The 26,831-nt window shown below is 47.5% G+C and overlaps 3 protein-coding genes across 3 annotated transcripts; 1 reads left to right on the top strand and 2 right to left on the bottom strand.

The window, feature by feature from the left end:
• The first annotated feature begins 1,258 nt into the window (after positions 1-1,258).
• LOC112891376 (ATP synthase subunit epsilon, mitochondrial) lies at positions 1,259-3,912 on the top strand. Its single transcript, XM_025958218.1, has 2 exons — positions 1,259-1,543; positions 3,635-3,912. The coding sequence occupies exons 1-2, from the start codon at positions 1,357-1,359 to the stop codon at positions 3,658-3,660; spliced, it is 213 nt and encodes a 70-aa protein (XP_025814003.1). The 5' UTR covers positions 1,259-1,356; the 3' UTR covers positions 3,661-3,912.
• Positions 3,913-5,713: 1,801 nt separating this feature from the next.
• Positions 5,714-13,348, bottom strand: LOC112891959 (ABC transporter G family member 36-like). Its single transcript, XM_025958974.1, has 22 exons — positions 12,791-13,348; positions 12,563-12,683; positions 12,362-12,450; positions 11,789-11,873; positions 11,401-11,560; positions 11,171-11,247; positions 11,004-11,057; positions 10,825-10,915; positions 10,432-10,733; positions 10,071-10,352; positions 9,666-9,982; positions 9,393-9,553; positions 9,042-9,308; positions 8,717-8,946; positions 8,300-8,632; positions 7,937-8,227; positions 7,702-7,785; positions 7,490-7,623; positions 6,995-7,222; positions 6,738-6,909; positions 6,355-6,609; positions 5,714-6,263 (listed from the first exon to the last, which is right to left on the bottom strand). The coding sequence occupies exons 1-22, from the start codon at positions 13,156-13,158 to the stop codon at positions 6,006-6,008; spliced, it is 4,359 nt and encodes a 1,452-aa protein (XP_025814759.1). The 5' UTR covers positions 13,159-13,348; the 3' UTR covers positions 5,714-6,005.
• Positions 13,349-16,768: 3,420 nt separating this feature from the next.
• LOC112891956 (ABC transporter G family member 36) lies at positions 16,769-23,886 on the bottom strand. Its single transcript, XM_025958972.1, has 22 exons — positions 23,534-23,886; positions 23,289-23,409; positions 23,088-23,176; positions 22,778-22,862; positions 22,388-22,547; positions 22,183-22,259; positions 22,015-22,068; positions 21,839-21,929; positions 21,441-21,742; positions 21,080-21,361; positions 20,665-20,981; positions 20,409-20,569; positions 20,056-20,322; positions 19,718-19,968; positions 19,305-19,637; positions 18,934-19,224; positions 18,696-18,779; positions 18,475-18,608; positions 18,011-18,238; positions 17,755-17,926; positions 17,400-17,654; positions 16,769-17,312 (listed from the first exon to the last, which is right to left on the bottom strand). Exons 1-22 carry the CDS (start codon positions 23,884-23,886, stop codon positions 17,055-17,057), a joined length of 4,365 nt encoding a protein of 1,454 aa, XP_025814757.1. The 3' UTR covers positions 16,769-17,054.
• Positions 23,887-26,831: the final 2,945 nt, after the last annotated feature.

Genomic DNA, 26,831 nt, shown 5'->3' with positions numbered 1-26,831 from the left:
TCCGTACGACGTGTGGTTTTGATACGACAACTGGATTTTCAGCATCACCAACAATTGAAAGTAGGATTAGAGCCCCACTTGTCGCACCTATTTTCTCAACACTCACCTATTTCCCCTCCCTCCGCTAGTACTTTGGACATATTGCAGCGACGTACTCCCTCCGTAAAAAAAAAGTTATTCTACAAATTCTAGGATAAATTAATAAAAAGGTAAAATGATCATATCTGCTCCTATTTATTACCTATATCTGGTACTAATTGATTCTTGCATGCACATGCCCTTCTAAACAGGGAAAGATGACTTATTTTTTGGGATAAATTTTGAATTAGAATGACTTGTTTTTTGGGACGGAGGGAGCAATAAGATACGGATATGTTTCGGTACTCTTTCTCATCTTCAAAATCAAATGTTTGAAGAGTATTGGTTCTATTTGTATGTACTGTTTTAAGATTTTGAAAATATTATTTCTACAATTATGCATAAAATGTAATTTCTAAAAATGGTTAGCTTGCGTTATACAAAATGCTGAAGAGATTCCAGAAGATAAATTAAGTTTAGAAAATGTTTAGTACATATGAAAGGTCTTTAACAAATTACTAGCCAACCAAAATGTTGAGTACCTTTCCCGAAGTGTTAAATTAGGCCTAGAGGTTTTCTTAATAAAATATTTTTATTTTTATTTCTGAGTCCAGATAAAAGGCACAAAATCATAGATCTAGTAGGGGAAAAATGGTCGACGTTATGCTTTTAGTGGTAGGCGACGTTCTCGTCGATAGCGAGGCGCCCGTGGTGACTTCATCAATCTCAAAGATGCTCATAGGGGTAGAGTTTGCGTACGTGTATATATAGAGATAAGTGTGCGTGTACTGTAAGTGTCTGAATTGTACTGTATAATTAAAAAAACTAAAAGGAACACGGAATGAAAGAAGAAGAAAAGGAACACGGAGATCCGTCCTGCAAAGGTTCCATGGTCTTGATTTTCATTTTAGTATTTTTCAAGGGTCTTTGTGCAAATAGTATGGTGGTACAGCTGTCCTCTGAATTTCACAAGAATGTACCTGTACGTGTACTCGTCTTTGTACGGTATCTTTAAGGTTAATACAGGTACGTTTGATAAAAATAAAGGAACATGGAAATCCTGGGTCGACCTTGTCCTGGGCCGTTTTGAATCTATTTGTGGGCCGTGGACAGCTAACGGCTTAATGGGCCGCTCGACTTGATGCTACAAAGCTGTCCATGGCCCGATTTGATGCCCAGACATCGGTGAGAGACTCGCTCGGTCGCAGGCGCAGCTTCCCCACATTCCCATTCTCCACCCACCTGCGGCGGCGCAAGAAGAGAGGGAGAAGCGACGAGATGTCGGCGACGACGGCGGCGGTGCCCTTCTGGCGCGCGGCGGGGATGACCTACATCGGCTACTCCAACATCTGCGCCGCGCTGGTGCGGAACTGCCTCAAGGAGCCCTTCAAGTCCGAGGCCGCGTCCCGCGAGAAGGTCCACTTCTCCGTCGCCAAGTGGACGGACGGCAAGCAGGAGAAGCCCAGTGAGTGTCCTGCCCCTTCTCCACCCGATCCGTTAATATCCCGTGTTCTTGATTAGGTCGATGCGATCTGCTTGGGTAGATCCTAGGGTTTGCGGATTCTGTTCCTAAGGTTGGGCATGGATCCAAGTCTAGGTTGATCTTGTGGCTCACTGGTGGGGTCCTAATCTTCATCGCGGTCATTTTGGTCTGTGTGCTCGGGTTGTCTGCGCTTCATGGCCAGTCATGGGTAGTTTGCTGGTGGCATAAATCTGATCTGGTGTGCTGTTGATGCGGTAGGCTAAAATGTGATGTGTAGAGGGAAACGAATTAACCGGGCGCATAGGATGCAACCAAGGTCAACTGTCAAGAATTATATTTTCTTGTTTTGGGGAGGGATAATCTGGGTAAATTGTTTGTGAAATGTTCCAATTATTTGCATAGTGGTTGCGTATTTGTGTTCCATTTGGATTGCATGGTGCAAGGTGAAATGTTATAAGAAATGGCAGCATTCATTAAAATGCAATCACCTAGAACAACGAAAATTCTAGTGGATATAGGAAATTCTGTAATGATAGGAAAAATGCTTCGTCGTCTTTACTGTTTTAGTACTTAATAATTCTGCAAATTCGTTGAAATTTGCTGATGTCTTACTTTTATGATGTAGAGCTTGAACCATGGTGGCAAAGGGATGCATACAACTTTACAATTGCACAATGAACCTTGAGTTAAACATTGTACAACTTGCAATATTGTATTAGGATCTGTAGCACAGGATATCTCAGTTAAACATAAGCATAATCCAGATTGATAGCATTTTGCAGATTTGAAGTAACAAAACTGTAGAAGTAGAGTGATTTGAATTTTTCTGACGGTTATGTTTGGCTGTTATCATGGCTCTCTTGATTGATTGCTTGAAATGGTGCACCTAGAACTAATTTTATTTCAAGTAATTAGCTATCTCTTTGATATTTTTAGAATACTTGTAGTAGGTCACTTAGGCTCCGTTTGGATGTCGATATTGGAGGGCATGGTATTGAATTGGGTTCAATACCAAATCAGCCATGATATTGAAATGGGTATAATTCGAATTCTGTTGTTTGGATGTCTATGATATTGGATTTTGGAATCCTAAGAAGCAGCCCAATGCAATTCCTGTTTGGATGTAAAAAATATGGAATTGAAAGAGGGGAGGCAGTCCAATGCAATGCACTGCTAGGGAGGCGGAGGGGCAGAGAAGCGGGCCAGCGCAGGGACGCGTCGCGCCGGCAGAGGGGCGGGGCCGCCGGCGAAGCACCGTGCGGCACGCTAGAGGGGCAGCGCAGGGACGTCCCGCGCCGGCAGAGGGGCGGGGCCGCCGGCGAAGCACTGTACGACACGCTGGAGGGGCGGAGGGGTGGGCTGGCAGAGGGATGGGATGGCGCAGGGATGGGGAAGGGGCGAACCGACAGAGGGGCGGAGGAGTGGGCCCGCCACCCGCCTTGCTGCCGTCGAGAAACATCCGCCCATGGAGGAAGAAGGGAAGGGGTGCCGCGAGGAAGAAGGGGATGGGCGCCATGTTGCCTGCTGCGAGGAAGAACGGAAGGGACCCCGGCCGTGAGGAAGATGGGAATTGGTGCCGGGCCGCCGGCCGTGAGGAAGTAGCGAAGAGGCGCTGGCTGTGAGGAAGAAGGGAAGGGCGCGACGGCGGCATGCGTGGGCGGGGTGGCAGCGAGCCCTGCGGCAGCGCCGTGCACGGGCGGGGCCGCGGCAGCGGAGGCCTCGGGGATCGAGATGTCGCGCGCGGAAGAGTTGTGCCTGCTTGGGGAGAAGACACGGGCAATTCTGCCCAATACGATGGGGTATCCCTCGGTATTGAGAGAGGGTGGACGCAAGTACTCTGGTTGGCATTGAGGCCGAATTCCAATTTTGAATTCTAAAGCAACCAAACAGCTGTAATTGTAGCTTATAAATGCCAATTCCAAATTCTAAGGTTGAATACCTACATCCAAACGGGGTGTTATACTTTATTGTTATGTTGGTTGTTTCTATTTGTGCCATCCTGAAATATGAAGCAGAATAATATGTTTATGTTGCACACATATTTTGATACTAACTTTGTTGTTTTTGTTGCAGCTGTCCGCACGGAGTCAGATGAGTAAAGATCTGGTGCCATGGTGACAGTCCTTTCTATAGATGTTTTGAAGTGTTGTTGCAAGCTCTGGCTGGAACTTGCTGTTTAGCTGGCTTGGTTATATGGTCAACGAAGAATAAATACTTTCTGTGACAATTGATCTGTTTGAACAATGCCATGTCATTACTGTTGCTAATTGCACTTGCTCTACTCAATCCATCCTGTGAACTTCATGGAAATTTTGCAATTTGATATCGAATATAGTTTTGGCCATCTCAAATTTGCCCCTTCAATTTTTTGGAGAAGTACTCTGTGGAAGGAAAGATTTTTTTTTTCATTCTTTTGCTTTGCTGTGGCATTCGGGTCCGCGGTTTAGGGAGGCTCAAAGCTATGCGAACTTGTAGACGGCGCTATAATTTTCGTTTTGGTCCGTCCCTGCTCCCGTGGCAGCAGCACTGTTGCTTACCTGGCACGGGAGAGCTGCTTACCTGGACCGGTGATAACCTAAACGACGTTGTTGAATGCAGATTATATTGGATTTGCCCCTGTAACGATCACATCTCACTTCTCAATACCAAAAAATTATCCTTTTAATCTAAAAAAATTATTCTTTTTGGTAGTGGGTGGATTACACTGCCAATACCAAAATATTTTAACTTTTGCTCAAATGTAGGGAATTCCTCCCTCCATCCGATGAGAGATGAGTAATCTGCTGGAGATGCTCTTATGGCGCACGCATTCATCTGGTGATCTCTTTTCCTGCTTTCATGGTACCCGTTGCTATCAACATTATCACCGTTCCCTAAAAAAAAACATCATAACCATAATCTATCGCTTCCCTTCGATCTTGAACTCCAACCTCCCAACTAAATGCACCCCCGTAATTTTCATCTCGTGCAATGTTTTCCACATGTATGCTAATATCATAAAAGCAAGGGACTATCGAAACATGCGTGGTCGCTGGACACTGATTTCATATCTAAATTTAAAGGTTTTTCATTGTTCTTCCTCAATGATTTTTCTGGACACTAGAACTCTTTCTCTTATCTGGTTTTCCGATGCTGTAATATCTCAGATAGTTCTCCACGTTCCCTTTTCGATTTTCCATGTCCGTATGACAAGGGGGCCCGATGGGGCTAGGGAGGAATTCAGTTTATGGGCAATAGAGTTGGGAACTGCTTTCTTTTTTTTTTCACCTCTTATAAATAACAGACACCTGCCTAAAGCTGGGATCGTGACCCCCCTGCCATATGGCTGCTGTACAATACCCAAAGCCTTATATTTTTTATTTCCTTGTTCTGAGAAATCGCTCGGCGATGGCTAGACAGACCACTTATGTTTAAAAGTCAATAGATGCAGAATCCTCGCATGTATACTCATACTTTTCTTTCTTTTTTTTTTCCGAGGATTGTATGTATATTTTTCTGTAAGCTGCAGCAAACGGTTTCCGTCCCCCGGTGAACCAAGATGGCTTGACATCAACGCAGAGTTGCCGACGGTTACTGGAAGGTCAAAACTACGATTACTCTGTCACGTTTCATTGCGATTTTATTCATTCTGATCCACAGCTGTTGACAAAGGCTCGCATGTGCCTACGGATTTCTAGGATCCTCTTTGTCCTGTTCTTGGCGCATACCCTACCAAGAGTGTGCGGAATACTATTAAGATTAATGTTCTTGTAGTATCCTACTCCTCTGCTCCTTCCATCCTAAATTATTAGTTATTTTCGCTTTGCTAAATTTATAGATTTTGCTTCGCACATAAACATAAACATATATATAAATACATAGCAAAAATTATATATCTGAAAAAGGCAAACGACTAATAATTTAGGATGGAGGACGTATATATCAAGTTAGACCCTAAGAGAGGAGTAAACAGGGGTGGATCCAGCGGTTGGGGGGGGGGGGGTCTACCGCTGGGAATCCTATGAAGCTCCCAAACAAATTTGAGAAGGAAGGGAAGGGGAAGGGAAAACAAATTTGAGATGGAAGAAGGGAAGGGGAAGGGAAAATAGGATGAGGAATAAGAATAAGAGAGCCCTTCCGGGCTTAATCCTTCCTCCGCCACTGTCAGTAAAATGATCAAGTCAACAACAAAGCATGAGGTATTCTTTTTTTGTTGCCTTCTCCAGCTAATACTTTCTAACGCTAATACAAAATTTACCGAACGTGTGAAATACTCTTTACAAAATACTACTAAGCCACTATCCTCCCAAAGAGTTGTAAACTAGTTAACGATTCCAGACATATGGTTTATACTCCGCTAATATGCACACCCCAATTTACTTTCGACCGAACCAATGTAAAAATCTCTTTAATATATGCAGCAGGACATGCATGGTTCCCAGGCTCCCAGCTCCATATATCGTCATCATCTCTTCTGGAAGTTGAGCTTCATGATTGCGAAGCCGAAGAGGGCGCCGAAGAGCACCGTGAAGCCCACGACCACGGCGGCCACCCACCCCAGCCAGCTGTGCTTGAAGTCGAAGTAGTCCTCGACGAACGCCTTCACGGTCCTGCCGTCGTCCATCTCCGTCATCACGTCGCCGAACTGCGACACCACCAGCCCGTACAGCGTCCACGCCACGGGGCACACCCAGCAGTACCACCTCCACCAGATCGGCACTCTCTGCACGTAGCGTCAGGCCAGAACGCAAGTGAGCCATGGAAACAGTCTGAAAGTTGAAGAGCCTTATCATGGCGGCAGGATGAGGCCTTACCGGTCGCGGGACGATGAACCCGGAGAAGAGGTTCCAGATGGCGTAGAACGCCGAGGAGACGATCGCGGCGATGTGGGCGTTTGGGGTTATGCCGACGGCCATCATGCCGTAGAATGTGAAGTAGAGCAGCGTGAAGTACCCGAAGAAGAGGTACCAGAAGAACTTGGCAACCGTCCACTCGAACCCGATCATCGAGTACACTATCAGCCCGTACACGATATCCTGAGCCAGTGCGTACGGGAGCTCAATGACAATCTGCGAGTGAGGAGACATGTTCGTCAGTGTCCCGGCGATCAAGAATTTGGGCAACCAGCAGCCGAAAAGGGCATATATATGGAATCGGGAATCTATATATGGAATCCATTTCAAGGAGAACCACTCACCTGTCCAAATGCATATGGGAAAGCTGAGTACATGCCCGCAGCTCTTTCACGGTAAAAGACAGTCCGCTCCACAGCCACCATTGGCTGAACTGAGGTACAGTTCATGATGCCGATGAACAGCACCGCTGCGTACATTGAGCCCATGGCGTTCATCAAGTCTTGTGACGTCCTCCTGGATCCAGAAACAAAATGTGAATGAGATCTTGAAGGTGATCTGTTGTTTACCATGAGTAATGGTATGGTTTAGCATGACTTACACTTTGCCGCCAAGGTCCCAGAAGATGGTGCCTAGGAGAAGAGCAATTATAGTAGTGAAAAAGAACCTAACGGTATTGTAAGGAGGGTTCCTCCAGTATGACAGGTTCATCTTCCACAGGCAAGCTATGCATTGTGTGATGGACGAGCGCGGATACTTGGTAGGGAAATACAGGTCACTTGAACCTGGTGCAGGTTGGCTTAATTCCTTTATCAAGGCCTTGTTCCTCCTGTGAAACGAAGCAACCAACACGTCATCTCAGGATAAGAAAGGCTGATAATACTGAAAAATATGAAAAATGCAATGGTATGTAGCAAGTAGCAATACTCCATTTTGTTTAATAAGCTTAGTATGATTAGTTATCTATAGCATGATTACAGAATTTTAACCCTACCATAATTATTTTAGTTATTTAGTGCTCTTTGTGGTTGTTATTGTAACCATCTACAGCTACTCCCAAACATGAACTCATGAAGTGACTAGTAAATTTACTCACTGGTAGAGTTCAGATTTCTTGTATATGTCACTGAAATCAACACCTAGCACGTGTTCTTGAGATGCTGTTGTCACTTCCAGCATCCATGTTGCTGGATTGTAGCCATCTTTAATTTTGCTGACACCTTGAATCCCCTGCACAATACGATCTTATCAGTGATTATGAAGAAATATTCATAGATGAATATTTTAATTCCTGTAGTATCACTTTACCTCTAAATACTTGATCAGCTCTGAAGAATGATGGCCTAGTGGACCAGCATAGATCTCTTCTCCACCACGCTTCATCAGGAAAAGCTGCAAGCATTAATCAAACATTTAGACCTTAAAAGTTGCCCCATAGTCCAAGGCTTGAAAACCAGCCACGCCAAATCAATTCTTCAGTCTGGCAAAGCTATCCACAGAGTAGAGTAGCTGGAAGAAATATCATGCGTGACATCTTACTCACATCATCGAATGCTTCAAATATGTCAATGCTAGGCTGATGTATCGTGCAGACCACTGTCCTACCAGTGTTGACAGTGTTCCTCACCGCACGCATAACAATTGCAGCTGCTCGGGCATCAAGTCCCGAGGTTGGCTCATCCATGAAGATGATGGATGGATTTGCAACGAGTTCCACTGCAATGGTAAGTCTTTTCCTCTGCTCCGTTGACAGGCCATTCACTCCAGGAAGTCCAACCAAAGCATGTCTCAACTGTTTGAGCTCCACAAGCTCCATCACTTCCTCAATGAAGATCTGCACACGAAAAGGTAAGCAATGTACCGAGTATCCACTAAACATGGAAATGGCATTTTTTGTGGAACTGACCTTTCTTTTGTTTGAATCTACATCCCCTGGAAGCCGCAGCCACGCTGAGAAAAGCAGTGACTCGTAGACTGTTACCTGCGGCGAGTGGATATCATTCTGCTCACAGTATCCTGATATGCGTGCAAAGGTCTCTTGTCTCTTTGGGTATCCTGAAATACTGATATCTCCTTCAATGTACCCACCAGTCTTTCTCCCTGCCAACACATCCATCAAAGTGGTTTTCCCTGCGCCACTAACGCCCATCAGTGCAGTTAGCACCCCAGGCCTAAAAGACCCACTGACACCTTTGAGGAGCTCAAGACGATCTTCTTGTACACCTTGTGCTTTCATTTCCTGAATTCAATTTCACAACCAAGGTTACAAGCTAGTGATGAATTACCAATGTTGATAGTAAAAAAACAGCTTTGTATCTTTCACCTGTGGCATGTCAACAGAGTATCTGATGTTGTCAAAGGTGAGTGAAAGCGGGACAAATGGGAGGATCATCCCCTTTTCAGTCAGGGCAGAATCAGTGTCAGCGTTGATTCCTGTTGACCGATGGGAGCTTTGTGATGCCAAGTGATTGCCGTCTGGAACCCCACCGTTCATGCTGGCACGCTTCTCATTCAGCTCCTCTTCAGAGATTGATGGTCGAGAGTTCCCATATGCTGGAAAATAACAAGATAAAACCATTTGCACTTTTAGATGTGAAACTCAAGAACAATGAGCTACCTATGAACAATCCAGTTTGAGAGTTACTTACGCTTTAGGTATGTGAGGGCAAGAGTGAAGAGAGCGTTGAACAATAAGATATACCCAATCATTGCAGCAAAGCCAATCCAGTACCACTTGGCTTCTGGGAATATTCCACGGGATTTAAGGGCTTGCACACCTAGGGTCTCGTTGGAGGTAGTGCTATTCAATATTTTGTCCCAGCTGTGCCCCAACATCTCATTCACGGAAATGGCATTCTGCGCATACATCATTGGGGAGATCCAGTACCCCCAGATCCACCATTTCTTGATTTTCTCTGCAAGACGAAATAAAGAGACGCATTGATTTATGAAGAAGCTGCGTTGCGAAGAACTACAAAGAGAAAAATATGAGCTTTTACCTCTTACTAGAATAAATCCTCCTAGCACCATGAAAACCAGCAACATGAATGATGCAAAGACATTAGCAACAATCATGTTCCTCGCTACACCACCAATAAATCGGAAGATAGACGCTGACATCTGATTGATTGCCAAAAGAAGGAGATAGTGCTTGAAGAACCTGAGGGCAACCACTATTGTTAAAACATTCCCAGCACATTACCAGAGTAATTAAATGGCTAAGGATACACATTTGTCAATTAAATGACCCATGAACCATCAGTAAACCTCACCTGCCAGCATTTGGGTCGAACCCAATGACATAGTATGTCATGAACACATAACCACCAACCTCGATGAATGTGATGGGTATCTTGAGGATCCATGAGGGTATAGTGTAGGCCCATGCCGGAAAGAAAAGGAGGTCTCTCTGCTTGAAGAATACAGGCAGCTTGAAGACAGTGAGTGCCATCTCAGTGAAGCCATTGAACATAATCATAAGCACACCAAAGAAGAGTGCGCCCATGTAGAGCCCCCCATCAGCTATCGTGTCATGCTTCATCTTCGTACGGAAGAATAGAGTCATTGCAATGATTGACACCACCATCAGCTGTAATACCAGAGCACAGAGGAGTCAGTCAGGTCACTGTCATTTTTCCTTACATGCAAGTCAGTCATTGTTTGGACTAGTGACTTACCTGGAAGGTTCTGAATATGTAAACGAAAGAGTTCCTCTTCATGAGAAGGTACTCCCGGTTTATGTTTGCTTTCAACAGCTCCTTGCCACTCACGCCATACCTCGTGGTGGTTAGTGCGGCTGGGTGGCTCTTGCTCTTGTCAAATGGAACAGCAAGCTCATTTGCTATAGCTCTCCCGGTGTGGAATGACTTGAATGCAGTTGCGAACTCCTTCACCGGCACAAACCTATAGGGCTCATCACGCTGCGCCCAGTACTGTTTCTGGTCTTTTTTCGAAGTCACCTGCTCAGCATCCAAAAGAAGATATGATCAAAAGAACTTTATGCACATGTACAATGAAATATTGTGACATAGTACATACTTCTTGCAAGAAGTCAGCTACACCCTTCCTTTCAGGGCATCTGAAACCCATGGACTCAAAAAACTCAAGCACATCTTCTCGGGGGCCCTGGTAGACAACTTGGCCGTCTGAGAGGAGTATGATGTCATCAAACAAGTTATAAGTCTCAGGCGCCGGCTGCAGGAGGGAGATGACGGCAGTGCCACCGAGGATGTGGATGGACTGCCTGAGCGAGTTCACAATCTGGAATGTAGTGGAGCTGTCAAGCCCAGTCGAGATCTCATCCATGAAAAGCGCCCTGGAAGGCCCAACCAGCATCTCACCTACAGGAAACATCCAAATTATATAGTTCAGAAAGTATTTCATCAAAGCCAATATTTTTTAGCTAAAATGGTTATAGAAGACTGTCTTTACCAGTTGTAACACGCTTTCTCTGTCCACCGGATATGCCCCTAAGCATCTCATCCCCTACCATCGTATCTGCGCATATATCTAGTCCTAATATCTGCATCAAGTGATGTGTACATAATTAAGACAAATAAGAGTAATCCAATATAAAATTAGTCACGGTTTAAGCTAAGAATCGCACGCACCTTCAGAATATACTCGGTGACCACATTGGCATCTTGCCCGCCCATTGCAGATGCCTAATTAAATCAAGCAGGAAAATCATCCTCAGTCTTGCTTCCTTTAGCTAAAGATTGATGAAAAACAAAGATAGAAAATCTACAAGATTTAGTCAGAGTTTGTCAATACTTGCCTTCATGAATGCATCGATATCAGCATCAGGCTTGATATTCGCCGCCTTCTCCCGCCTTGACAGCTCAGTCAGCATATCTAACGACATAAAAGGGAAGAGGCAAAACTAGATAAGCATATAAATGAAATCATGCGAACCCTGCATTTTGTTTGAAGGAATCCTGCATATATAGTAGGCAAACAGCAAAAATGAATGTGTGGACTCGCATGACTAATAGCGCAGAATCGTACCAAAGCGCGAACCAACACCCTGGCAGCGCGCGGAGAATGCGAGTGTCTCCCTCACAGTCATCTCTCCTATGTGGAGGTCATGCTGGCTGATATACGCAGCCGTCCTCTCTGGCACAAACTCCGTCATCTCGTGGCCATTGTATGTCACTTTGCCTTTAGTCTGCAAATCGTTTCACTCCATTAGGTAGTGTCATGTCAGTAAACCGTAACAGCATTTCAGCAACTGCCGATTGGAAGGTGCCCAGTTTGCTGGCGGCACATTTTTGTGCACAAGATGAGAACAAAATAGATTTCCTTAATGAGAACCGGATAACGAGGGAATACAGACTATTCTTTGGGAGGTTTAATTATTGCACAGGAGTATAGTATAGCACTCCATATTTTCTACCTTGAGGCTTTTGTCAAGCCTTCCCGCCAACGCGAGCAGAAAAGTAGTCTTGCCTGACCCGGGTGGGCCTAACAGAAGCGTCAACCTGCACCAACGTCAAAAAACGTGAGGTTGACTGATGAAGAAGCGAAGAAATGGAATCCTAGAGTTCCGGATTACTAACTAATCCAGTCCCCAATCCCAACACAAGACAAACCAATAGTCAGTAGCGTTAGGTGTCGAAAGGATCAACTTGACTTTTTTTTAGCACAAAAAACCAACTTGACCCTTTTTTTAGCACAAAAAACAGTGAACAGAAATCATTTTATTTACTACTCCATCTCTTTCAAATTATTGGCCACTTTTGTTTGTCTTAAATCAAACTTCCCTAACTTTAAGAAAATATAGAAAATATATTAATATGCACAATACAAAATAATTGCACTAACCCAACATATGGTGAATTTAATCAAACTAATATGACGTTGTACTACATGTTTTAGGTTTTTTTTTCTACAAACTTGATTGAAACTAGGGAAGTTTAACTTGGATTAAACTAGGATGACCAATAATAATTCAGAGTGGAGGGAGTACCTGCGAGGCTTGATGATGCCACTGACGTCGTGGAGGATGGGCATGGTCCGCTTCCTGCTGGGCAGCAAGTGCAGCGCGTTCGCCGCTTCCTGAGTCGAAGAGGCGCACTCAAAATCAATCATCATTCGGTAGCGCATACGCAGGCGGAATCTCACAACGAACGCACGCACGCACGAACGGGCGCGATGGCCGCGGGCATACCTCGACCGTGTTGACGACGGAGTTGAGGACGGTGGGGAGGCCGCTGCTCCCGACGCGCACCTCTGCCTCCGCGTCCAGGTTGTGGAACCGCACCTCGATGGTGGGCATGTCGATCCCGACCCTGCAGCACCAACGGAACGCGCGCGAATCGTCAAACACCCGGCGGGCGAGAGGGGCGACCGCGCGGAGCCGGCGCGGGCTCAGCACTCAGCAGCACAAGTACTATACCTCTCGATGCGGTCCTTGAGCTTGAGCAGGAACCGCTCGTTGTCCTCGTCGGCGACGCGCACGAGGCGCTCCAGCAGCGCCCGGCGCTGCTGCGGGCCGAGGCTGAGCACGTCGACGTCGACGAGCCCCTTCCCGCCGGCCGCGCCCGCCTCGGCGCCGCCGTCGTCGAGGCCGAGGCCGCTCGGCACGAGGGCGCGGCGGACACGGTCGTAGGTGGGGAGCTTCTCGAGCGCGGCCCAGCGCAGGGCCTCCTCGTCGTCCTCGTCCCTGGACGAGCGCGAGAAGACGTCGTCCCCGCGGCGCCAGATGGAGCCGCTGTCCCCGCGCCGCATGCTCATCACCTTCTGGATGTCCCCGCCCGCGTCCATCTCCCTACCCCTCCGCCCTCCTCGCCCCGAGGGCTCCTACTCCCCTGCTGCCGCCTGCCCGCCGGCACGATTTCGCACAACTGGGATTCCAATGTGATTTTCGGGGAGCGCTTGCTTGCCCCGTTTCCTGGGGGGAAAGGTGGGAGGCTGCCGAGGCGAGGCGGGAGAGAGCACAGACAGCTTGCCTGCAGCACAGGAGGTTGTGGGGGGGTTTTTGTAGAGGTGGTGCGCTGGAACGGAGCGTGGGGGAGAGCAGGGGAGTTGGCTCCTTGGCTCCCGGTCGGCGGCGGCGACTCCCGACGGTCAGAGCCTCACGCAGAGGAGGTGTGGGCCCGTGGTACAGGCGCATGGCACTGCATGTGCGAGATGCCATGACGCTTCGCCGCCGTCGATCGCTTGGCCTTGCCGCTGGTCGCTTCTAGAAGGCGGCCTTGTTTTTTCGCGTGAGCATATGGACAGCAACTCGAGTTTTTACCAGGTCACGTGAGGAGACGATATGGACAACTCATACCAGGGTCTGTTCGATCCAATGGAAAGAGAAAGAGAAAGCGTAAAACTTTTGCTTTTTTGCACTTTTTTGCACTTTTGGATTCAAACACCCCAAAGTGTAAAAGGGCAAATGCTACCGTAATTTTGCTAATTATGGATTAATTAGGCTTAATAGATTCGTCTCGTCATTTAGTCCTCATCTATGTAATTAGTTTTTTAATTAAACTATATTTAATACTTCTAATTAGCGTTCAAACATCTGATGTGACAGGAGAAAAATTTTGCCATTTGCCCTTTTACCATTTGCCCTTAGATCCAAATAGCACCTTAGGTCACTTATTGGACAATATTTTTTTTGAGGGGTAATGGGGGAGAGGATCCTCGCCTTTGGAACAACTCATGCCACATTTCGGTCACATCTAGAAGCGGCCGACCCGACCCGGTTCACGGTTCACGTGTCTTTTTGGCACGGCACGGGCTTGGTGCAGTCCAGGACTCCAGGGTTCGTGCTGGACTCGGCTAAGAGCTGACCAGAGTTGCTGCTTATTACCCAGCAGGGCCCAGTGCACACGTACCTAGACTCTCGGACGACCGTACTGGAGCGGGACGCGCCTTCATTTTTCCCTACTGGTGCTGCGCTCCGATCCGATCCCTTCTGAGGAGTTTCGCATGATTGAAGTTGGACCGGATTGTTCGTTCGTCGGGCCGGGACTCTCTGATCTTTCTTGGTCGCATTCGCATCGTGTACTTCTTCCTACTCCTACTACTAAGCGTGCCCATTCCGTTGACCGCCCTCCTCGTGCTGCTGCCGTTGTCGTTTCAACAGAGCCCGCGCGGACGAACGCTAGCTGCAACGGCGACCACCGCGGGCGTGCAAACCGGCCGGGGCCTGCTGCCTGCTGCCTGCTGCCTTCGTCTTTTCTTCTCTTCTCAACCCATGCATGCATACACGTCTGATGCTTAATTTTGATGGACTAACCATCTTGTCCTAGACGTCGCAGTTTAAAGACGGGGGGAGGGAGGATGCGCACAACACTCGAACATGGCAACGTAACGGCCGCAAGATGCTGGACCAAAACATTATTGAAATGCTCCCTTTTGTGAATACTCGACGCCCTTTACCATACGAAAACATTACAACCGAAATCCTCAACTATATTCCTGCTTTATGCATACATCTGTAAAAAAAATAAAACCGATGAAGTTAAAGGTTTTTCATTAAGAAAAAATAACTTTCTCCTGACCTAAAGAACCCCCGAACCCCGTTGTTCCTGACGAGGGACCTGCTGAGTGCTTACTCAAGTGCTCTAACCACTAGACTAAAGAGTATCCTGTGGTGTACGTTGTTCTCTTCACGTAGAGTTTTGTTCTCTTATACGATCGAGGAGGGGCAAATGGAGTGCATCTGACCTTTCCTCCAAGCAAACCGGGAGAAAAGAAGCTTCCATCAACCATGAACATAACTAAATTATAAAAGGCCGGTAACACCCGCTGATCGATTCTCTGCTGCTACTTGCGTGACTGTTTCCGTCATTCTGGTATGCATGTGTTTCACCTCAGTGACACGGCAGCCAACCACCATTGTTTAAAGTCTAAATCACACGCGTAGACCGTTAACAAATTTGATAACCTCATGATGTCGATACTTATATTTATAAAAACCTGGCCTGCGTATTGAACGCTGAACTTGAAGGCCGAAGGCGAGTTCATGTATATCTATGAAATCCAAAACGAAGAGAAGTTTTATATTGCACAAGACTGAGTGCTATATCACGTTGAAATTCAGCGCACGAGAGCTAGGCGACGCCCGTTTAACTAACTTTATCTTGCTGGCAAGCAGCTGCTGCGGCCGTACGTCATCTCCGTTTTGTTAACTAATCCGTTTGCATTTTTCAAACGAACGAATCCACTTTGAACGTTGAACATCTAGAAGGAAAGGGACCCTACCTGTGGAAGTTGTCACAGGATGGAAGACCGGACGTGGGAGGAAATGCCCGGAGCTGGAATTCTGAGGACGGATGGAATCTTCCTCGTGGTTGCGATCCGTTACGCCGAGCCAACTCACATGCGGCAATCAGCAAGGCTCGGGACTTGACCTCGACGGCGAAATAAAACTTTAAATTCCATGAGACGTGGCGGCAGCGACCCTCCCGTGATGAGCCCGATCGATTGGTCGACTCGCTTGGGACTTGACCGCACTTCATTTTCTCCCTCCGTTTTCGGGAAATAAAGGGGAGATCTATCCGGGAGTTAAATTAATTAGTTCCAAATATGCTTCGGATCAGAGGTTTCAAATACGAAACTACCCTCAGCTGCGGAGCCTGCTGAGCGCTCTGGGTCGACGTGGACCGCAGGCAGAACCTCTCGCCTCTCAACTTAATTGGAACCGAATAGGACTTCGATCTGTGCTCAACTGTAAGAACTGTTCAAGCGTGGACCTACCTTTCGCAAATGGAAGAAACTGTTGGTGGTTGGCGCGCGGTTCGCTCTTCCGGGGAGAAAATTAGCCGTAGTAGCTCGCATGCTTCGACGCGAACAAGCGAGCAGTCACAAATAGACCAAATCCATCAACCTCGAAACGCTATCCGTATGACCGTACCTCTGTACCATATAAAAATTTGAAACTTGAAAGGTAAGCAAAGAAAAAATAATGTCATTTTCGGAATTCACCAGAAGGACCCATCGATACGCCCATTGCACTATTCGTGTCTGTATAATACAAATTTGGAACTTGAAAGGTAAGCAGAGAAAGAAGTGTCGTTTCCAGGTAATCAAGTACGTAGTACCGATCCATACTTCAGAGGAAAAGGGGTCATTTTCCAAGTTCCCCGCAACTAAATTAATTTGCACAGTACCATTTTCGTTTCAGTCCTGGGCGAAGAACTATTGCTTAACCGGCACGAGGCAGTTGCTGATCCGGCGTCAAGCCAATGCAGAGATGCCGATGGCTACTGGAAGGTCAGCGTGATGATTTTGCTGGCACGTTTCTTGGTCCTCTGTTCTGTGGGCGCATATCAAGCAAAGGAACATGAAAGGAAGACCACCCAGGTTTTAAGATTCTTTCTCAATGGTCTTGCAGTATTCTGATATCAACGTAGGCCCAACAACAAAAAAAATGCTCTAGTCAGGAATGCGGTGGTTTCCTTTCCTTCTCCAACTGATAGTGCAATCGCTATGGGCTACCCGGCTTACAAAATTTACCAGAAGTGAAATACTCTTTACAAAATACTACGCCATCATCCTCCTAAAAAGGAAGATAAAGGTTTCTATAGCTTAACTAATAATCAAGTAACTAATGAATCTATAGACATGGTGTACTCCGTTAATATGCACAGCCAAATGTACTTGCGACAGAAACAATGCAAAATCCCTTGTTCAGGTCATGATTGCTAGCTCCTATATCGTCATCATCTCTTCTGGAAGTTGAGCTTCATGATGGCAAAGCCGAACAGGGCAGCAAAGAGAACCGCGAACCCCACAACCACAGCGGCCACCCATCCCAGCCAGCTGTGCTTGAAGTCAAAGTAGTCCTCGACGAACACCTTCACGGTCCTGCCATCATCCATAGGCGTCATCATGTCGCCGAACTGCGACACCACCAGCCCGTACAGCGTCCATGCCACAGGGCAAATCCAGCAGTACCACCTCCACCAAATGGGCACTTTCTGAACATAGCGTAAAGCAAGAACGCGAATGAGCTTCGGAAACGGTTGGGAAACAGGAGTAAGAACGGTGATATGATGAGGGCTTACCGGTCGCGGGATGATGAACCCGGAGAAGAGGTTCCAGATGGCGTAGAACGCTGACGACACGATCGAGGCGATGTGGTAGTTTGGTGTCAGGCCAACAGCCATCATGCCGTAGAATGTGAAGTAGAGCAGCGTGAAATACCCAAAGAAGAGGTACCAGAAGAACTTAGCAGCTGTCCACTCAAAGCCGATCATCGAGTACACTATGACACCATATAGGATATCCTGAGCCAGTGCATATGGGAGCTCGATGACAACCTGCCAGGACATGAGTTGATCAGTGGCCTGCTCTCTATAATGTTGGGCAACCAGCAGCAAAAAGAAGCGTATGAAATTTATTTCCAGGAGAACCATTCACCTGGCCAAATGCATATGGGAAAGCTGAATACATGCCCGCAGCTCTTTCACGGTAAAACACAGTCCGCTCCACAGCCACCACTGGCTGAACTGAGGTACAGTTCATGACACCGATGAACAGCACCGCAGAGTACATTGATCCCATGGCGTTTAACAAGTCTTGTGACGTTGTCCTGGATTAAGAAGAAAATGTCAGCAAAATTTTGAAGGTCGCCACTTGTTAGCCACAAGCAATGGTACGGTTTGGCATGACTTACACTTTGCCACCAAGGTCCCAGAAGATGGTGCCGAGGAGGAGAGCAATGATGGTAGTGAAAAAGAACCTAACGGTATTGTAAGGAGGGTTCCTCCAGTATGACAGGTTCTGCTTCCACAGGCAAGCCATGCATTGTGTGATGGAAGACTGCGCGTACTTGCTAGGGAAATGCAAGTCACTTGAACCTGGCGCTGGTTGGCTTAATTCCTTTATCAAGGCCTTGTTCCTCCTGTAAAACATAACAAGCAACCCATCATATACTGAAGAAATTGTCTTGAGAAGGAAGGCTGATAATCGCAAAAAGTAACCAACTGGTAGTACTTCATTCTGCTGGATAACTTTAGTATGGTAAGTTACAAAATATTGCCCTACCGTAATTATATTTTAGTTGCTTATAGTGTTTTTCCTAGTTATTACTCTCGAAGATGAATACATGAAGAGACTAGTCGATTTGAATTTACTTACTGGTAGAGTTCAGATTTCTTGTATAGCTCACTGAAATCAACACCTAGAATCTGTTCCTGAGAGACTGTAGTCACTTCCAGCATCCATGTTGCCGGATTGTAGCCATCTTTAATTTTGCTGACCCCTTGAATCCCCTGCATAATATGAAACCACATGAGCTTCTCGGTAATTTCAAAGAACTTCAATAGATGGGTATTAGGATTCCTGTAATATCATTTTACCTCGAAATACTTGATAAGCTCTGAAGAATGATGGCCAAGTGGACCAGCATAGATCTCTTCTCCACCCCGCTTCATCAGGAAAAGCTGCAAGCATTAATCAAACATTTTAGACCTTGCAGGTTGCAACATAGTTCAAGGTTGGAAAAGCAACCGCAGTAAACAAGTATGACCAATCTAGCAAAGGTAACCAATTAGTATAGAGTAGTTGGAAGAATATCCTATGTGAAATCTCACTCACCTCATCGAATGCTTCAAATATGTCAATGCTAGGCTGATGTATCGTGCAGACCACAGTTCTACCAGTATCGACAGTGTTCCTCACCGTCCGCATCACAATTGCAGCTGCCCGGGCATCAAGACCCGAGGTTGGCTCATCCATGAAGATGATTGATGGATTTGCAACAAGTTCCACAGCAATGGTAAGCCTTTTCCTCTGCTCAGTTGATAGACCATTCACTCCAGGAAGTCCAACCAATGCATCCCTGAGTGGTTTGAGCTCCACAAGCTCCATCACCTCTTCAATGAAGATCTGCATACATAAAGGTAAGCAACTATCGACCAAGTAACATCCACTGAAGGTGGAAATGACAACAGTTTTCTGGAACTGACCTTTCTTTTGTTTGAATCAACATCCTTGGGAAGCCGGAGCCACGCTGAGAAAAGCAGTGACTCATAGACTGTCACCTGCGGCGAGTGGATATCATTTTGTTCACAGTATCCTGATACGCGTGCAAAGGTCTCCTGTTTCTTCGGGTATCCTGAAATGCTGATGTCTCCTTCAATGTATCCACCTGTCTTTCTTCCGGCCAACACATCCATCAAAGTAGTTTTTCCTGCGCCACTGACGCCCATTAGTGCGGTCAGCACACCAGGCCTAAAAGACCCACTGACACCTTTGAGGAGCTCCAGACGATCTTCTTGTACACCTTGTGCTTTCATTTCCTGAATCAATTTCACGACCAAGGTCACAAACTAGTGATTAATTACCTATAGTGTAAAAGAAACAGGTTTCTATACTTCACCTGTGGCATGTCAACAGAGTATCTGACGTTATCAAAGGTGAGTGAAAGCGGGACAAATGGGAGGATCATTCCCCGTTTAGTCAGGGCAGAATCATCTTCCACGATTGCTGAATCAGTTTCAGTGTTGATTCCTGTTGATCGATGGCTGCTTGCTGATGCCAGGTGATTGCCATCCAGAACCTCGCCTTTCATGTTGGCATGCTTCTCCTTCAGCTCCTCTTCAGACACTGATGGCCGAGAGTTGCCATATGCTGGAAAATAACAATAAACCATTCGCAGGTTCAGATATTGTGAAATCCAAGAACAATAAGTGAACAATCAGTTTGGGAGTTACTCACGCTTGAGGTATGTAAGGGTAAGAGTGAAGAGAGCATTGAAGAGTATGGTGAACCCAATCATTGCACCAAAGCCAATCCAGTACCACTTTGCTTCTGTGAATACTCCACGGGATTTAAGGGTTTCGACACCTAGGGTCTCATTGGAGGCAGTGCTATTCAATATTTTGTCCCAGCTGTGCCCCAACATCTCATTTACTGAAATGGCATTCTGCGCATACATCATTGGGGAGATCCAGTAACCCCAGATCCACCATTTCTTTATTTTCTCTGCAAGACGAAATACAAAGAAGTATTGGTTTATGAAGAAGCTACATTGCAAAGAATTACAAAGAGAGAGAGAGATGAATTCTCACCTCTTACTAGAATAAAACCTCCCAACACCATGACAACCAGCAACATGAATGATGCAAAGACATTAGCAACAATCATGTTCCTCGCTGCCCCACCAATAAAGCGAAAGAGTGCCGCTGCCATCTGATTGACTGCTAACAGAAGCAGATACTGCTTGAAGAACCTGAGGGAAACTACTACTGTTAGAACATTCTTAATACATTACCAGAGTAATAAGAATGGGTAAGGATACACATTTAAACAATCGGCAAATCTCACCTGCCGACATTTGGGTCGAAGCCAATGACATAGTATGTCAAGAATACATAACCTCCAACCTCAATAAATGTGATGGGTATCTTGAGGATCCATGAGGGTATAGTGTAGGACCATGCTGGAAAGAAAAGGAGATCCCTCTGCTTGAAGAATACAGGCAGCTTGAAGACAGTGAGTGCCAGCTCAGAGAAGCCATTGAACATGATCATAAGCACGCCAAAGAAGAGTGCGCCCATGTAGAGGCCCCCATCGGTCACTGTGTCATGCTTCATCTTGGTACGGAAGAAGAGAGTCATTGCAATGATTGACATCAGCATCAGCTGTAATGCAAGCGAACCAAGGAGTCAGTCATGTTTCAGTTATTTTTACTTACATGCCAATCAATCATACTGTTTGGAACTTTGGACTCATGAGTTACCTGGAAGGTTCTGAAAATGTAGACGAAAGAGTTCCTCTTCATGAGAAGGATCTCACGGTCTATGTTTGCCTTCAGCAGCTCCTTGCCACTCACGCCATATCTTGTGGTGGTTAGTGCGGCTGGGTGGCTTTTGCTCTTGTCGAATGGGACAGCAAGCTCATTTTCTATAGCTCTCCCTGTGTGGAATGACTTGAATGCAGTTGCGAATTCCTTCACCGTCACAAACCTGTAGGGCTCATCACGCCGTGCCCAGTACTGTTTCTGATCTTTTTTTGAAGTCACCTGTTCAGAATTTCAAAGTGAGATATGGTAACAAGAACATTATGCAGGTGTATACGAAATATGGTGGCACAGTACATACTTCTTGCAAGAAGTCAGCAACACCCTTCCTCTCAGGGCATCTGAAACCCATGGAGTCAAAAAACTCAAGAACTTCTTCTCGGGGGCCCTGGTACACAACCTGGCCGTCTGAGAGGAGAATAATGTCATCGAACAGGTTATATGTCTCAGGCGCTGGTTGAAGCAAGGAGATGACAGCTGTGCCACCGAGGATGTGGATGGACTGCCTGAGTGAGTTCACAATCTGGAAGGTAGTGGAGCTATCAAGCCCAGTCGAGATCTCGTCCATAAAAAGCGCCTTGGCTGGACCAACCAGCATCTCACCTACAGGAAACATCCAAATGGTATCATTCAGAATTCAGAAAGCACTTCAGCAAAGCCAATGCTCTTGAGCTGAAATCGTTATAAAAGAATGTTTACCGGTTGTAACACGCTTTCGTTGTCCACCAGATATGCCCCTGAGCATTTCATCCCCTACCATCGTGTCCGCACATATCTCTAGTCCTAATATCTGCAGCAAGTAATGTGTATGTAATTACGACATTGAGTAATTCAATCTAGAATTACTCAAGGTTGAGGCTAAAAGTTGCACATACCTTCAGGATATAGTCAGTGACCACATTGGCCTCTTGCCCACCCATTGCAGCCGCCTAATTAATTTAAGCAGGGAAATAATAGTCAGTTTTGATTAGAAATAGTTAAATATTCATGAAAATATAATCAAAAGATGGAAAATCTACTGGATTTAGTCAGCGTTCACTTGCCTTCATGAATGCATCAATATCAGCATCAGGTTTGATATTGGCCGCCTTCTCTCGCCTCGACAGCTCAGTCAGCATATCTAACAACATAAAAGGAAAGAAACAAAACTTGATAAGCATATCAGCGAAACCATCAAATCCCACATAGTAGGCAAGCGGCACAAATGAATATGCATGTGCTGACGTGACTAATTGCTCAGAATCGTACCAAAGCGGGAGCCAACACCCTGGCAACGTGCTGAGAATGCAAGAGTCTCCCTCACAGTCATCTCCCCGATGTGGAGGTCATGCTGGCTGATGTACGCGGCCGTCCTCTCTGGAACAAACTCTGTCATCTCGTGCCCATTGTAGGTCACTTTGCCACTAACCTGCAGAGTGTATCATCACATTAAGCACTGTACATTTCGGTAATCTGTCCAGCATTTAAGCAGTTGCCGACCAAAGGTGCTCTGTTTCTAATCTCGGCTGCGCATTTTTTGGCACAACTTGAGAGCAAAAGAGATTTTGATGAAATGCAGGTAATGAGCGAATACAGATTGGGTTCCGGAAGTCGTAATTATTGCAGATAACTGGAATAGTGCACTCCATTTTCCACTACCTTGAGGTCTTTGTCAAGCCTTCCAGCCAACGCGAGCAGCAAAGTGGTCTTCCCTGATCCGGGTGGGCCTAACAGAAGGGTCATCCTGCACTCAACGTAAAGAACGTGAGGTTGACTGGAGGAAGAAGCGAAGAAATTGAATCTCTAGAGTCCCAGATTACTAGTCAATCCAGTCTCCAACACAAGAAAAACACCAATAGGATTATTCTAGTTTGTCGAAAGGAACATCTCATCACCTCTGTAGATACAAAACAATTTGACATTCTTGAGGAGAAAAAAACTATGAATAGCGATCATTTTATTCCAGTACCTGCGAGGCTTGATGATTCCGCTGACGTTGTGAAGGATGGGCATGGTCTGCTTCCTGCTGGGCAGCAACTTCAGCGCGTTCGCCGCTTCCTGAATCGAACACGACGCACACCAATCGAAATCAGTCATCATTTCAATAGCGCATACGCAGGCGGAGCACGAACGAACGGACTGCCGCGACGGCGCGCGCGCGCGTGCGTACCTCGACCGTGTTGACGATGGAGTTGAGGACGGTGGGGAGGCCGCTGCTGCCGACGCGCACCTCGGCCTCCGCCTCGAGGTTCTGGAACCGCACCTCGATCGTGGGCATGTCGATCCCGACCCTGCACCAACGAAAAACGCGCGTGGGGGAGCAAAGCGTCAAACACCCGACGGGAGGGTTGAGTGCGTCGGCGACCGCGCGGCTCATCACGAGCGAGCGGAGCGGGCGAGGGCTTAGCACAGTACCTGTCGACGCGGTCCTTGAGCTTGAGCAGGAAGCGCTCGTTGTCCTCGTCGGCGACGCGCACGAGGCGCTCCAGCAGCGCGCGGCGCTGCTGCGGGCCGAGGCTGAGCACGTCGACGTCGACGAGCCCCTTCCCGCCGCCCGCGCCCGCCTCGGCGCCGTCGCCGAGCGGGACGATGGCGCGGCGGACGCGGTCGTAGGTGGGCAGCTTCTCGAGCGCCGCCCACCGCAGCGCCTCCTCGTCGTCCTCCTCCCTGGACGAGCGCGAGAACACGTCGTCCCCGCGCCGCCACATGGAGCCGCTGTCGCCCCGCCGCATGCTCGCCACCTTCTGGATGTCCCCCGCCGCGTCCATCTCCGTATCCCTCCTCCTTCCTCCTCCCCTGCCGGTGCCGCCGCCTCCTACTCCGCTACCAATCCCGCCCCAGCGCCAAGCGGATTTCGAGCTGTCACCGCGTTCCCGCAGCGATTCCGGCGGTGTGTGTTCTTTTGGGGGTGCGTGCGTGCGCTTGCCCCGTTTCGCGGTGGAAGAGGCTGCCGAGGGGAGGAGAGCGTAGGAGGGGGGGTGGGGTTTTTGTAGGGGTGCTGCGTTGGAACGGAACGGAACGGTTTCAAAGGGGTCGCGACGGTCAGAGGTGTGGGGCCCGGGAGGAGGGCGCTTGGCTGCCAAGACACCTCGCCGCGCCGAACCCCCGCCGCCCAGGTCACTGCTTGTGCTGGCCTGCGGGGTGCTGGGCGGGGCTGGGCCGCCGGTCGCTTCTAGAAGGCGCGCGCTGGTCTCGCATCGCATGGGAATGGGATCGGATCGGAATTAATTAAGCAGGCCGTCTTCTAGAGGGAAGGAGGCGTGTGCGTGGCTCGTTGACGGGAGTGAATCCACTGCGTGATCCTGCGCGGCCGCACCGACGCCAAGCGAATTTGCAGGCATCGTTTGTCAGCTCTCAAATTCGGGCGCGGGGGTGGGGGGGTGTGAAATGGACCCATCGAGCAGTAAAAACCAGAGAACCAAACATCTTCAGCTGCGTGACCATCAATCTTATGGAGGAAAAAAAAGAAGGGTTGTCAATGTCAGAAGGCGGGTATCCATTTGAATTCGTAACATCATGAATTGTGATGGCAACCAGCCAAGGGTTTACTTATGCCGTGCCTACCGTATTTTTTATGTACGTGAAGCTTTTTAAGGTCGAGGTTCATCGAGTTACGGTTCGTCTAACTAAACAACGACCAAGAACTAGGTTAGGGCTAATTTTAGGGCGAGGGCACCATGAGTTGTGCTTGTTAAAGGTAGCGACAGGTAAGGCGTTGCCATGACACAGGAGAAGAAAGAGAGATCGTAGCGAAATTATCTTCAACTCAACAAGTGGACCGATAGTCCAACACATGGCTATCATTTATGTTACACAAGATTTTTACAATGATCTCATGGTTCACGTGAAAATATGGAGATCCCTTGCTGACACCTTATTGCATTGATGAACTGGTTTACTCCATATGCTCTCACTTCCATCTACAATCAAAGACAAATAGGGAATATTGTCATTTGCTTCTGTTTTACTATTTCTTTTACTAGCTTTAACGTAGTACCTTTTTATGTATCCTTCAAATGGAAGTCTATTAGAAATGTAGTTGCATGTATGTATATTCAGTGTGAAAATGGTTCATTTCACTAGGAACCTCCTCAATTGGTAGGCATTTGTCCTGAAATCTGGCTCCATGTGAAATGCACTATTTTCACATAAATATACATCCCGTTCCGCGCCGCGCATAAATTCTTTTACAACGTATACGTTCCATGTGAAATGTACTAGTTTAAACATATACATCCCCTATTAGCGACATTTTCCAATGAAATTCCATTTCTAAGTAGGCATAAACTCTTTTGCAACGTATAATTTCCATGTGAAATGCACTAATTCCACACGGATACACACATATGAGAGCGACGTTTCTAGTGAAATCCCATATCAGATGGGACATACACAACCGTTTGCAACGGATAAGCTATCTTATGCACCCGAGACAAATTGGGAAAAGGCTCGAGTCGCGATCGAATCTGCAACCCAATTCAAACGCCGATCTGTCTCGCACTTGTCCCCCCTTTTCTTTGTTGCTGTTGAAGCCAATGGCAGGCCCTCGCTTTCCAGGACCAGACAAGAGAGAAGTCTCGCAAAAGCAAGGGATCGGAGGAGGCAGAGCTGTGTCCATTCCGAGACAAGCAACAGGACACGAGCCGAGACAGCCACCAACCACCACCAGCGCCAAAAAGTGAAAAAAAGAGTTCGGAGCTCTGTGTTGTACAACAGCGCAGCCGAGTTTGCGTCCACGAAACCAGGTGGGCGGAGGCGGCTCCGCCAGCGCAACCGCGCGTCGCTTTCCTCGCCCCGCGCGGTGAAAATCACCCCACAGCACGCGCCCATGGGGGATAACTTCCCCGGTCGGCCGGATCACCGGCGCGTGTGAACGGAGCCGGCAAAGGCGTCGCCGCCGCCGCCGCGACCCGCGATGGAGCAGCTCAGCAGCCACCAACCCGGGGCACATCAGCCGGGGCTGATAACGGGAGGCAAGGGCGCGCGCGACGCATGTACGCAGGGAACGCGACGCGCTGCCGCGGGCAGTAATTGCGGCGGCGGAACCGGACGGGTCAAGGGGGCGGCCGGGTAGATAGATGCCTGCCCGCCTGGCCGGCCACCTGAGCTGGGCTTCTAGAGGAGGTTGACGCCCCGAGGTCCGAGCTGCAGTGCCGCGGGCGACCCATGCGAGACACGGCGACCATCAGAGGCCGCTCCGGTTCACGTTCTGCATGCCTGCAGGCTGCCTATGTGCTTTCGCCTGAATTTGTACCGCGGCTCCCTGCGCCTGGAGTTACATTTGACCGGAGCTGCGACGTTAACCTGGCTCTGTTTCTGTCTGCTAAAACTTCGGATTTACCATTTGTTCCATTCGCGTGGTCAGCTCACAGCTCCGGAGGCTAGCTGCTGAACGCGAGGCAGGGATAGATCCCCTCGCTGGCTACCCACGTGGCCGCGTGAGCTTCTACCGGGAGATGCTGCACCAGTATTAGCAGCTTTCACCAAACATGCTAAAACTCCAATTATATCCATTGTTTCATTAGCGCAATCCCAAGCATCAAAGAGGGGAGCCAGGGAAAATACAAGACACTGTTTCCTAAAAAAAAATCAAAGTTCGAGAAAAGCATAATGAAATATATTATGTCGGACCCACAGTTAATTAAATACGGTGCAATGCATACTACTGTGAGCTATTGATTTTTTCTTTTTTTTTGTGATTCCTATATGACGT

Source organism: Panicum hallii, chromosome 5 (genome assembly GCF_002211085.1).
Source record: "Panicum hallii strain FIL2 chromosome 5, PHallii_v3.1, whole genome shotgun sequence".
Classification (NCBI taxonomy): Eukaryota; Viridiplantae; Streptophyta; class Magnoliopsida; order Poales; family Poaceae; genus Panicum; species Panicum hallii.
This window is presented reverse-complemented; position numbering and strand designations above follow the sequence as displayed.

Coding starts and splice junctions, on each gene's coding strand:
- LOC112891376 (XM_025958218.1), top strand. CDS start 1,357: ATGTCGGCGACGACGGCGGCGGTGCCCTTCTGGCGCGCGGCGGGGATG. Junction 1,544..3,634: donor CGGCAAGCAGGAGAAGCCCA/GTGAGTGTCCTG, acceptor TTTTTGTTGCAG/CTGTCCGCACGGAGTCAGAT.
- LOC112891959 (XM_025958974.1), bottom strand. CDS start 13,158: ATGGACGCGGGCGGGGACATCCAGAAGGTGATGAGCATGCGGCGCGGG. Junction 10,734..10,824: donor GAGAAAGCGTGTTACAACTG/GTAAAGACAGTC, acceptor TGTTTCCTGTAG/GTGAGATGCTGGTTGGGCCT. Junction 6,610..6,737: donor TCCCATATGCATTTGGACAG/GTGAGTGGTTCT, acceptor CCTCACTCGCAG/ATTGTCATTGAGCTCCCGTA.
- LOC112891956 (XM_025958972.1), bottom strand. CDS start 23,886: ATGGACGCGGCGGGGGACATCCAGAAGGTGGCGAGCATGCGGCGGGGC. Junction 22,548..22,777: donor GGCTTGACAAAGACCTCAAG/GTAGTGGAAAAT, acceptor TACACTCTGCAG/GTTAGTGGCAAAGTGACCTA. Junction 22,069..22,182: donor ATATTGATGCATTCATGAAG/GCAAGTGAACGC, acceptor TAAATTAATTAG/GCGGCTGCAATGGGTGGGCA.